Raw genomic sequence first — 12477 nt, 5'->3', positions numbered from 1 at the left:
GCAGACTCCCTGCTGAGCAAAGAGCCTGATCATGACCTGAGCCAAAACCAAGAGTCGGACGTGCAACTGACTGAGCCACCCAGGCGCCCCGTCGTTTGGTGTTTTAATTATGATTCAACCTGTGAGAATTCACCCTAAAGAGTTTTTTAGGAATGAATTATTCTTGTAATGTGATAGTTGATAGAAGGTATCTGACTTTTTTTTTTTAGCATGTGCATGTATTACCTTTTCAAAAAAGGAAAGAAGAGAAAAAACTATCTAATGGAAGCTTTCAAATGGTTACAAAGACTACAGACAACCAAGGGGCAGTTTTGAATTGAAGAGCCAGGATACAGCTGCCCACTAGGGGCTGATGCTTGGGGCTGAGGTGCTAATCAGCTGACCTTAAACAAGGGTTCTCCTAGGTTATCTGGGTGGGCGCCATGTAATCACAGGGGTCATCTAAAGTGGAAGGGGGAGTCAAAGTCTGAGATTAAAGATGCTACGAGATGGCAAGGAGGTGACAGAGAGTGAGAGACTGTGGACCACTGCCTGCCACTGCGCGTGACTTGGGCGAAAAACACCATCACACCCCGGCGCTATTGACTTGCTCTTGGGAAGCCACACACATACGCTTATGAATGCGCCAAGAATCAACAACAGAGATGCAAAATGAAACAAAAGTTTATTTTCTGCAATACCTTCCGTAAATTACAAAGGCAAAAATGCTAAACTACAGCATATAACTTTTCAATATTTAACCAGAGTACTTAAAATAAATATGCATCCTGAAACAAGATAAAAGGCTACACTTTGTCAGGCGTCCTACAAAATGTCTCAAGTTTTATACTCTGCAGCATTTCTGTGCGGGGGCAGGAGGAGGGGTTTGCTTGTATTAAGGGCTGTGACAAAAAGTCCTTTCACATTTCTTTGGAGCATTTTCGAAACTGCTGAACTATACACAACTTACGGAAAGTAACACCAAGCTTGAAAGCCATTTTTGCTTTGCTGTCCTTGGTCCTCATCCAATAGAGATGAACACATCCTCCGAAACAGCCTGGCACCCTGTGTGCCCAGGCGGCCCAAAGGCACGTGGGCCCTGTCAGGGCAGGCCTCGGCCCTTTCCGTTATATACCTCGGAGAGGTCCATGCTCAGCTGACATTCCTCCTTAAGAACAATGCCATAAGGAAGCTGCGATCAAGTTCAAAAACACTTTTAACCTGAAAGTAAAGTGAACAGAAATACTTTCCCCCATGACCTTTGCCATGCACCGTCATGTGTACCATATCGGGGTTTTTAGTTCCAACATTGGAAAAGTGATCGGTACTAACAGTCCTTCCAGACATCATTTTTACAGGCGCTGGTAGCGCTGGGGCATTCAAAAATACTCAGTGGGTAACAGGAGGATTTACCGTATTCAGAAATGTGCTACAGTTCTAAGGACACAATGGCAGAACGTCCAGGGATACCGGTGGGAGCTCATGTTGAGTTTGGAAAAGGAATAAATACATAACTACCCTTGGCTATAGCGGAAAACTCTGAAGAAAAAGTTAGGCTTTAAAAAAAAGTCGCAAGCACGGTTACCTAAAAATACTTTGTTAATAGAGTCTAAGGTAGATTTCACTTATTTAGGGGTTTAGCTACGAAAACATCTTTAAGAGCCAATAAAAATATTGTAGAGAAAAAAAAAACACTTTTAAAAAAATTGAGGTTAAGAACCATGAGGCATTTCTTTTGGCTGTAAACACGCAGTTTACTGTCCCTCGTTGAACACAAAAGTCTGGATTCCTGAGCTTCACGGATAACAGCAGGAGGCCAGTTTGCATAGAAAATCTGCACTATGTCAACAGTTTGCTTTAAAAAGAACTTCTAAGGACAATTTGCTTTTGTTTTTCAACTTCAGATTTTAGTGAATAGTCTCATCACACCATGGGACCAAGGAGCGTGATGAGCTATATAAGGCAGATGGGGGGAAATGATGGAATGAGAGTTTTTAAAATCCACAGGATATCACAATAAAGGCTCTTCAGCGTGCACCACATAACTAGTGCCAGACTAATTTGGCCAAAAGTTGAATCGTGTTTTAGGATTGGAAACCAAAGGCAAAAAGAGCCCTCCGGTGCTGAATGGCACGGCCCGAGTGTGGGAACGAAAGCCACGTGGAGCGCAGGTCTCAGCATATCCCTCCGGGACCACGAAGCCCCTCAGCCGGTCAGCCACGGAGGAGGGTGCCCACTGACAGCACCAGGACCACACCCCCGGGTGTGGCTGACCCCAGCTCCGGAGTCTGAAGGGGTAACACGGTGTGTCACCTTGGCTGCTGAGGTCTCTAAGCGGTTCTGAGGACAGTCTCCCCCAGGGCCCAGTCCTCAGAAAGCTGCCTTTGGAAAGGGAAAAAGCTCTGCGAGGCCACGGCGCAGACCACGAGTGAACACAATGGCAGTGGCTGCCAACAACTCCAGATCTAATGCAAAGATGGACAACAAGGGGGCAGTGTCCTGCCAAGGAATCCATTTTACTTCTTCTGGGACTGGTTTTTACACATGGTAAGGATCTGCTTCAGTACTTTCTGGACATCTTCGTCCATCTGGCCCTAGGAAATTCAAACAAAGACAATCATTAGAACCCAAGTTGAGTCCTGGCAGTCTGACCCCTAGGAAATGTGATGGCTGGCTGAGATGAAGCCCTTGGCTTTGCCCCTAGATCTTCCAAAGGAATGTTAGCCCTATCGATCCCCACATTTCTATGAGGGACTGAGAGAGAGGGCCCTGCTCTTTTCCCTCTGGAGGATGATGAGGCTGGGTCTACCAGAGCCTCCAGGCAAAGGGTTTCTGGGTCTCAGTTGCAAATGTGAGCCCAGCTAGCCAAGCCACCAAGAGTCATGCGGTGAGACCGTGCTGACTGCTCTAAGAATATGGGCACGCCTGAAAATAAAGCCTAGGCTCCTCCTCCTGGTGGGGGTGGAAGCCACATCCTCCTTCGTTTCTCAACAAATGATGAGGCGGCTCTCCATCCATGGTGTAGGGCTCCTGACAAAATCCAGAGCAAAGCAATAAGCATTTTAAAGCTTCTCAATGTAAAAGATTCTCCTTGAATTTTCATTCGTTCTACTAGTTCAACGATGGGAGTTTGGGTGACATCTGCTGTGGTATTTCTTTAGGATGCCCAGACACTTCACAGGCTGTTAGCATACCTGCACGGCGTACAGAAGATGCATTCTGTAAACAGATATGACCTCCTGGTGTTGTTTCTTGCATTCCTGGAAAGAGATGATTTGACATTGTTAAGAGCTTAGGAGACCTTTAAAGAACAAAACCAAAAAACTATAAGAAAGCTGTGGCCAAATGCTACCCAAGTGATTTCCTCCAGCAAATGCTAGCATATGAGGCTTTTAAAATTGGTGTGGGCTCACTGGGTTGTATATTTCTGACCACTTGTCACTATTTGTAGGGAAACACTTGTCGATATTCTTAGGGGAAAAAATCTACCGATTTCATATTTTTGGTATGTCAACTCTAGGAGAAAATTCATGAAAAAGTAGTTATTACATAATCCCACCTTTGTTGCAAAAAATGTTTGTATACCTACTTATGCAAATACACAGACACATTCTCACAAAATAAATGGTGCAAAGAAACATACCAAATGCTAAAAGTGACCATCTCTGAGTGGTTGGATGATGGACTATTTTTATTTACAGAAACTTTTCCAGAGTCTTCTGTATTTTCCAACTTCTCTACAATAACCAAATATTGATTTAATTTTAAAAAATCTATTCTTTTAAAAGGAGCTATTTGGGGTGCCTGGGTGGCTCAGTCGTTAAGCATCTGCCTTCGGCTCAGGTCATGATCCCAGGCTCCGCGGGGAGCCTGCTTCTCCCTCTCCCACTCCCCCTACTTGTGTTCCCTCTCTGTGTGTCTCTCTGTCAAATAAATAAATAAAATCTTAAAAAAAATAAAAAATAAAAGGAGCTATTGGTTTCTCACTATTTGGCCAGTCATAGAGTCCCCAGGGAGCTCAATTATTCAGCTGTCAGAGTACCCAGGAGACGAACAGGGTGGTGGCACCAATCTCAACTGGTTCCTCAGTACAGCTGTTCATGCTTGTTTCTCCTTGTTGAGTTATTATTCCAGTTCCTCTCAGTAACTATTTCAAGAATCTTCACCCAGCTCTGAACTTTTCTAAGGAGATGGTTTTCCTCCTATTTCATGATAAAAATTGAGACTATCATATATAGATCACTTCCAAAGTCTACAAAAGTCCATCAATACCCTTCTCACCTCCTTCCTATGAGTGTCAGAACATGACATGTCCTTCCTATTCAAGGACAACCTTGAAACCTCAGTCCTTTGAAGGTCACACCATTAGAAGGTGGGCTTAGGACCTCCCTCTGTGTTGCTTCCTCTCACGTTTTGGATACCTCCATTCAATTATTTAAAACTTCATCTTCTGGTCATTGTCCTCCTTTCCATCCCTGTATCTGTCATCATTTGGATGACGGCGATACCCACATGCATGAGCCTGAACACCTCGGTCTCAGTTTCCCCAATGTCCACCTCAATGACTTGCTCCTCCTCCTTCCAGCCATACACTCTCACCTGCCTCTGTCATTACCTCTGAAATCTCAAAAGAAAGCACCTCACCCTCTGGTCACCAGCTCCTCTCTTTCCAGAAAATGTACCTTAGGCTTCCCCTGCCTCCTGCTGTGGATCTTCAGCCCATCAGACACTGGCTCCTTGGTCACTTCTCTAGGACAGCCCACTGCAGTCCGGATTCTATCCCACCACTCCACTGGGTCTGTCTTTGCCGAGGCTGCCAAGGGCCATCTAAATGTCACATCCCAGTCCTTGCTGCCTCCGACCTATCCCTTCAAGACTCAGCACAAGCATCATCTCCTGCAGGAAAGCCTTTCGAGACATTTCCTCTGTATGCCTGGAACATGTTGGACAACTCTCTACCAATGGAGGCTGACCACACTGAAAATATGGAAAGTCATTGAGTATAAGTTCGGTGAAGGTGGGGACTGTGTCTTACTCACTTTTAGATCATTAGCGCCTTGTAGAATATTCATTAAATGTGTTGAAAATTGTAAAAATGATTGTATGAACCACCAGCATTTTATCTATAAGTGTGTAATAACCGCTTCATCAGAAAAATGACCTGCACAACACAACAGGGAGCTTCTTCTCCTCCCCTGATCAGTCCTTCACTGCTAGAGCTGATAACACAAAAAAGCTAGTTTTGTACTCTGTGGCCAGCCAGCGTAAGGACTGCAGAAACCTGAATTCACCAGTATCGAGTCTATACTGAAGAAGTCTTACAATCTAGGTCCTGTTTGTCAATGGGAACTAGAGATAGTCCAGGACAGACTAACCCTTGGCTTCACGTGGAAAATGTAACATCCCCGTGTCAACTAAAACTTTCACAAATGTTGTGGGAGGTGAAATGATGACCCTCCAAAGATGTCCGCGCGCCAATCCCCACAACCTGTGGAATGTTACCTATATGGTGACAGGGACCTTGTAGTTGTGATTAAGTTAAGGATCTTGAGATGGAGGAAAAGTTTATTCTGACTATCTGGGTATCCCTTAAACGTAATCACAAGGGTCCTTATAAGAGAGAAGCAAGAGGAGGAGGAGATGGGAGGGCAGAGCCAGGGGTGGAGTGATAGGCTTTGAAGCTGGAGGTAGGACCCATGAGCCAAGGAAGTTGGGTGGCCTCTAAAAGCTAGCGAAGGCAAGGAAGTGGATTCTCCCCTAGAGCCTCTAGAAGGAACCAGCCTTGCTAATACCTTGCCTTTAGTGAAACTGATTTCACACTTAACATCTCCAGAGTGTTTTCTTAAAGATTTTTATTCATTTATTTGAGAGAGAGCGAGAGTGTGAGCGAGTGCGATGCGGGGGAGGGGAAAGAGCAGAGGGGGAGGGGAGAAGGACAAGCGGACTCTGCGCTGAGCACAGAGCCCCATGCAGTTCCATCCCAGGATCCTGAGATTACTACCTGAGCCAAAAACTAAGAGCCAGACACTTAACTGAGCCACCCAGGCGCCCCGATCTCCAGAATTTTAAGAGTACAGATTTTTTTTAAAACCAAGTCTGTGTTGGTCTGTTACAATAGCCATAGGAAATAAATACAGATACGAGAGGACTTTCCCAGGTCAAATAAGGAGAGGAGCCAAGAAGCAGCTTCAGACGCACAGATACACACCTATCAGAGATCCTGGCCCCTAATAAGAAAAAGTTCTCGCCACTGCCAGAGACAGTAATGACCGTGGGACAAAGACGGAGAGGGGGTGAACAGTTAGTGGATGCGTAACCACGAAGCCTGCGCCACTGTCCTGCCAATTCCTCCCTTCTCAGAGGTCCGGGTGACCCATCTCGATGCAGGCGACGCCCGGGGATGCCACCACGCCCTCCTCCCGCCCTCACCCTGGAAGTCTTCAGTCAGTTGCTCTGCGGAGCCCCACTCCCATAGGTTGGGACTCTTCTCACCCCAACCTGCACCCCCCCCATCTCCAGCTGAGCTGGTGCGTAATCTGCCCGGCCCACCCCCCAGCAGGCAGGGAGAGAAGCCCACTCACAGCCAGCTGGTTCTGGAGCTGTTTGACCTGCTGCTGCAGCGCTTCCAGCTGCTGACTCTGCCTCTTGGATGAGCTCGCGGAGTACGAGAGCTGTGAGAGGCTGTTTAGGGCCTCCTTCAACTTGGTGACTTCCTTCGACATCTCATTGATCTGGCGAGAAAGGAAAACTATCAGTAGGCAAGAAAGGGCCTGCAGAAGCAAAATTCCAGAGCGTTCCAAGCCTTGAACAGAGCCCCTCGTTGGCCTCTGGGACTCGAGACTTTGGAATAATTTCTTTTTTTATTTTTTAAAGAAAGCCCATAAAATGAAATAGGTAACAAAATCAGCAAGCCCACCTGGCCCTCTAAGGCCATTATATTCAAATAAGGTCCCCGGATTAAATCTTGTGCTTTGAGGCATGAGGGTAACAAACGCTATGGCACTGATATCCTTTTTCACTCTGAAAGGGGGGTTGTTGAAAAAATAAATCAGAACCAGGATTTTAGGCATCCTTTATTTGGAGACAGCTATGCCCTCTTCAATAGCGCTGACACAGGCAGTCTGGAAGAAGTTCTAGGAACCCCGATTTCTCTGGACATCTTGCTTTAAAGTAAACACAACTCCCCGCAACCCAGCCTCTGCCTTCCGAATCCCTGCCCCCTTGGCTTTGGAAGCTCTTTTTGAAATCTTCATTATATTAAAGGAATAAATGATCAACAGTGCTCTGACCAGCACCCTTCGGAACACCTGACCCAGAGGACTGGGGATGCAGAGCCGATTCAGGCTCGGCACTATTCTCCGAGTTGCCCCCTTTGTTTTCCTCCTTCCTCCAAGCCATACCCAGCCCCTCTCTACTCACCTGCTCCCCCCAACCCCTGCCTTCCCCTCCTATCCACCTTTGCCAATGAGGGCCAGGGAGGGTGGTTCTTCCACGGACTCAGGGGAAAGCTCCTGGAGCTTAGGGAAGCAGGATTAAGCCTGGGAATATTTAGGTTTCCATATGATGGAAGAATCTTTCTGGATTCCGTAAGAGTTGAAGTTCAAGACGGGTCACAAATGCCTTTCAGTTTGTGGGTTCACTTCTGATCCCTGCCACTTGGCAGAGCTTCTGTAAAATCATTTTAAAAGGGAAAATATGTGCACATGTGAAAATGCTTTAATATAAGGGGACTGATAGACAATCAGTGGGGTTTTTTTAAACAGAAATGTCCCACCTACTATTCTTAATGTGGCCGTGGGGACAGATGGAGTCACATGCAGAGCTTTTGTGCATTCACAACAGATCAGTGCTAACCAACGCTAAAAACGTTAACTGTGGTAAAGGCTTGCTAGCTAGAAATGGGACAGCAATGCGATCTCACCAACCTTCTTGTCTTTATCCTCCTCCAGTTTGGAAGAGCTCTCCGACTGTCTCTTCATGTCTTCCAGTTCTTCCCGAGCATCCTGGAATTGTTGACGAAGTTCATTTGCTTCCTGCTCTTTGGCCTTTAAGAGAGCCTGAATATTCTCCTTTTCCCTTTTCATTTGTGACACCTCACTTCTTATCTGGGTAAGCTCTGAATGGGCCTTCTCTTTCTCTTTTACCGAATCCTTCAGTTTTGAGGCCAACACACTCATCTCACCTTCTAACGACGACTGGAGCTTTGCGTAGGCAGACCTGGGCACCATGGCGTCCGTCATAGCGGCCTTCTCTTCTAGGAGCTGTTTCTCCAGCCTTGCCACTTCTCCTTCCTTGCTTGCAAGGTGCTCTTTGAGACTGCTTATTTTTTCCTCCATCTCTTTGGCCGTAGCCCGCAGCGTGGTTATCACTTGCAAATGTTCTGTGATGGAGACAGAGTTCTCTTTCTGGGCATCCACCAGCTGTTTGAGCTGGGTCAACTCATGCAACACCTTTGAGTACTGAGACTTCATTTCGGACAGGGCCTCTTCTGCCTTAGCTCTGGATACGTTTGTCACTTGCAGCAGTTTCTCATGCTCCGCTTTATGGATATAGTCAGCTGTTACGTCTTCGAGAGATTTCCTCTTCCTGTAATCCTCCAGCTCTGCCTGGGCTTCTTTGTACAGCTGGGACAGCTCACTCACCTGTTTGTTGAGTTCATCTATCATCCTGTTCATGGCCTCTTTCATGTCCCCGGCTTCGTCCCCAGCCTCCTGGGTCGCCTGACTCTTTAGGGCATCTTTTAATTTCATGATTTCTTCTTGGGCCTCTTGGTACTTCTCAAACAAAAATGCTTTCTCCTTATTCATGTTCTCAATAACAGAGCAATATGAACTTTTCATTTCCTCGTATTCTTCCACGGGAGGCTTGATGACCATACCTTTCTCCTTCTCTACAAGTTTTTCTTCTAACTCCCTCACCTTCTCTTTATTTCTTTCACTTTCTTCCACTGCATTCTGGAGGTCCTGCTTTAGCACATCTATTTCCTCCTCGGTGATCCTTAGCTCTTGGAGACGCGAATAACTGTCCACGCTTTCGGGCGAGACGAGGCCCAGTTTCATTTGCTTCTGCACGTTGAGGACTTCTTTCATTGCCTCCTCGTACTTGCTCTGAGTTTCTTTCAGTTTCTGGCTGAGGTCGGAGCTGTTCTCGGAAATCTCCGCACTGTTTACGCACACCGATTCAGCCCTTCTGGACTGGAGCTCGGCCTGGAGCTGCTGCTTCTCCACTTCAGAGCTCTCAAGTCTCTTCTGCAGGTCTTGCAAAATCTCTTGTAGTTGCTGAATTCGGCCATCGCTGTCGCAAGTGGATTTACTCGAGGAATGTGGTAAGACGGGTGGAGAGGATTTGGAGTCTGGGGGAGAGGTGTCACTAGGTTTGCCCAGGGGTGGAACCAAGTCAGTTTGAGTGGAATGGTAGGATTCAAAGCTCAGGTCTGCTTCTGCCTCCTTGGGTGACTTGGCCTGGGAAAAAGGCAAGAAGGAAATGGCACCAAAGATGTGGTCAGGTGAGCAAGCAACTGGAAGGAGAGAACAAATCCAGAGCTTCTGTATCGGAGAGCCACAGGGTTCCTTTATGTGTACTCTTGCCCCATGACAAAATATGGTCCGGGACATGAGAGGCAGATTAATGACTCTGAGCTTATTGTGTGCTCTATTAGGACCGCTGATGTGTGCCACTTTAAAAACACAAGATTTGTTTTGGCCCTAAAGCCTCTGACTCATAATTTTTCCTTTGCTTATATTATTCCAGTTGCCGAAAGGGGCAATGGGCTTATTAGTACAGCTACTTCTTATTTAAGTTCTTAAATCTGCTAAATGATCAGCTCTACTAAATGAATGGGTCATTGTACATGCACACGCACATATACAAATATGTCATCTATAACATAGACTAAGCATATAATTATGTATAATTGACCAATTGAGCAATTTACAGAAATGTAGTTAATGAATACCTCCTTTCTCAACAGATAATTTGAAACCGTAAAATGCTCGAGGCTAACTATATTAAAAAAAGAAGAAACTATAGGAGATGTTTAAAACAAAGTATCATCTGACTAACCTGAAAAAACCCCATAGTCTCACACTACAGAAGAGTCCGTGGTAGCAATCTCTGTACCCACCTGTAATTTATCCTGTAATTCCTTATTGTGTAAGGTAAGAGAAGCGACTTTTGCTTGCAAAAGGACAAGAAGATCTTGTTGGTCAGCTTCAGAACTTATATCCAATAAGCTATCAGCACCTTGGAAAAGTGAAAAGCAATTTAAAATAATATTTAAAAAAATTAAACCAGTCTTTCTCTGACCTTTAACCAAGTCCCTTTCTACCCAATCCAGGGCTTATTCCTGGTCCTGACTATGAAAGAAAGCCTCCAGCAGCTGGGTAGACAAACAGCAATTCTCGGGTCCTGGGGTTTCCTTCCTGGGGTATTCCCAGCACAGGACCAGATGCCTGGACGCATACAAGCTCATCCGAAAACTGATGGGATTTGTTCATATATTTTCCATTCACCTGATTAAGTATCATACCTTGGTTGCTTTTTGTTCCTCCCATGCCTAGTAAGTCTCATTTCTGTGAATCCTTTTAGAAATATCCTGGTTTACTTCTTATCCCTACCACTGTTACTCTAGTTCAAACTTTATCACCCGGCTTGGAAATCCTGCAAACAGCACTGTAACGAAACTCTCTCTCTCTCTCTCCGTAGTAAAAATATCGCCTTACTCAGGCTAATCTTCCTGAAACATGCGCTTTGATAGGGTCAGTCCTGTGGTTCAAGTGCTTTAATCACTCTCTCTCTCCAAAATTAATCTCCAGACTGCTTCCTCGGGTTAAGGCTTCCATCATCTGGTGCCAATGTACTTTTTCAGGTGTATGGCCCTTGATCTCTAGTAACACATCTTCCTCAGATCCAAACTTTCCATCATACCCTCTATATTCTCAACACAAAGCTGCTGCTTTAATTCTTCATGCATACGACTGCCCTTGCAGCATCTCTTTGGCTAGGTCACTTGTAGGCATCTTTCAGGACCCAGCGTTCGATGACCCGATGACCACCCCACCACGAAATGGTCGCCTCTGGATCCCACAATCCTACTGTCGGTAAACCACCACTTTTTGACATCCTACTGATTATCATGCTGAAATGGCATCTAAAGCAATGCTATTATTCAATGTGCTGAGACAAGAACCTTATTCCAGAATGTCATTCAGCACACCACCTCCTTCATACAGTGTTCCTATGGGAAAAAAAAAAAAAAAGTGCTGGACAAAACCGTGTGCTTAGCGGTATCGCTGGATGGCTTTCTGGTGCAAACTCCTTATTTCCTGTAGACTGGCAACAGTTTACAGACCACAATCTGAATAGCACTGACCTACATTCTTTACCATTATTTTATTATTTTCTCACAGGCATTTAATGCAAAGATGAAAACTTTACTCTTAATTTGGAAGGATACAAAATGACATTTCTTCATAGAAATGTTTACTTCTGATGTCTGGTGCCTAAACCACAGCTTTATAGAGTCCCCTTGACATAATGTCTGTTGAGTTTGGAATAAACCAGAGGACTGAGAGCATGACTGTAATTCTAAACTACAGAAATTACTTCTCAAATACAATGGAGGGGTGCCTGGGTTAGGTGAGTGTCCAACTCTTGGTTTCAGCTCAGGTCATGATCTCAGGGTCCTAAGATTGAGCCCTGCATCGGGCTCTGTGCTCAGTGGGGAGTCTGCTTGAGATGCTCTCTCTCCCCCGGCCCCTCCTCCTGCTTGCACACAGGCTTTCTCTAAATTAAATAATTTTTTAAAAAATAAAATACAATGGATGGTTTTTAAAGAATCCAATGTAACAAGTGTACAATTAACATGGATCTCTGCCAGGAATTAGAAAGTTTAGTATTTCTAAATTCTGTAAGTTAAAAGTTCCAAACACATGAAATGCATAATAGGCTAAGAAGGTGAATGTTGAAGCAAAAGGAGCTTTAGAAATAATTTATGTGACATTTTAAATGGACTCTGGGGGTACTATACTACATTCTTAGAGAGTAAACCCACAGGATGGACTCTTAAGGCAATGAATTAAACCTTATCTTGGTGAAGACAGTATGACTGTGTGTGACTTCATTAACACTTTGTCTTTGCATATATGTTTAAAATCCAAAGTGAGAAAGTTAGATCCTGCAGCCACAGAAATGCTCAGTTGGCTCTCCTTTCAGGAAATAACTTGCTGCCCAGTGGCAAGGACTGCTGCTTGCTGACGGCAGCAGAGGACCTCATCACAAAATAATGTTTTATTTAAAATGCATAGAAGGGGGGCACCTGGGTGGCTCAGTCAGTTAGGCAACAGACTCTTGGTTTTTGGCTCAGGTCATGATCTCAGGGTCGTGGGATCGAGCCCGACTTTGGGCTCTGCATTCAGGGGAGCATCTGCTTGAAGATTCTCTCCCTCTGCCCCTCCCTCCTCTTGCGCATGAATGCGCTCTCTCTCTAAAATAAATAAA

The 12477-nt window shown here is 45.3% G+C and overlaps 1 protein-coding gene across 7 annotated transcripts in view; it reads right to left on the bottom strand.

The window, feature by feature from the left end:
- Window positions 1–645: 645 nt before the first annotated feature.
- The window catches only part of LOC118006537 (ankycorbin), a 139891-nt gene continuing 128059 nt past the window's right edge, over window positions 646–12477 (bottom strand). For all 7 annotated transcript variants that reach the window (XM_034999224.1, XM_034999219.1, XM_034999220.1 and 4 more), the window contains 5 exons: window positions 10103–10221; window positions 7905–9440; window positions 6561–6710; window positions 3174–3239; window positions 646–2573 (listed from right to left, as the gene is read on the bottom strand). In XM_034999224.1, the coding sequence (XP_034855115.1) occupies window positions 2496–2573; window positions 3174–3239; window positions 6561–6710; window positions 7905–9440; window positions 10103–10221 (1949 nt within the window). In that variant the 3' untranslated portion in view covers window positions 646–2495. The remainder of the gene's footprint in view (window positions 2574–3173; window positions 3240–6560; window positions 6711–7904; window positions 9441–10102; window positions 10222–12477) is intronic.

This window comes from Mirounga leonina, unplaced genomic scaffold (genome assembly GCF_011800145.1).
Source record: "Mirounga leonina isolate KUSES-001 unplaced genomic scaffold, KU_Mleo_1.0 Mir_97, whole genome shotgun sequence".
Classification (NCBI taxonomy): Eukaryota; Metazoa; Chordata; class Mammalia; order Carnivora; family Phocidae; genus Mirounga; species Mirounga leonina.
This window is presented reverse-complemented; position numbering and strand designations above follow the sequence as displayed.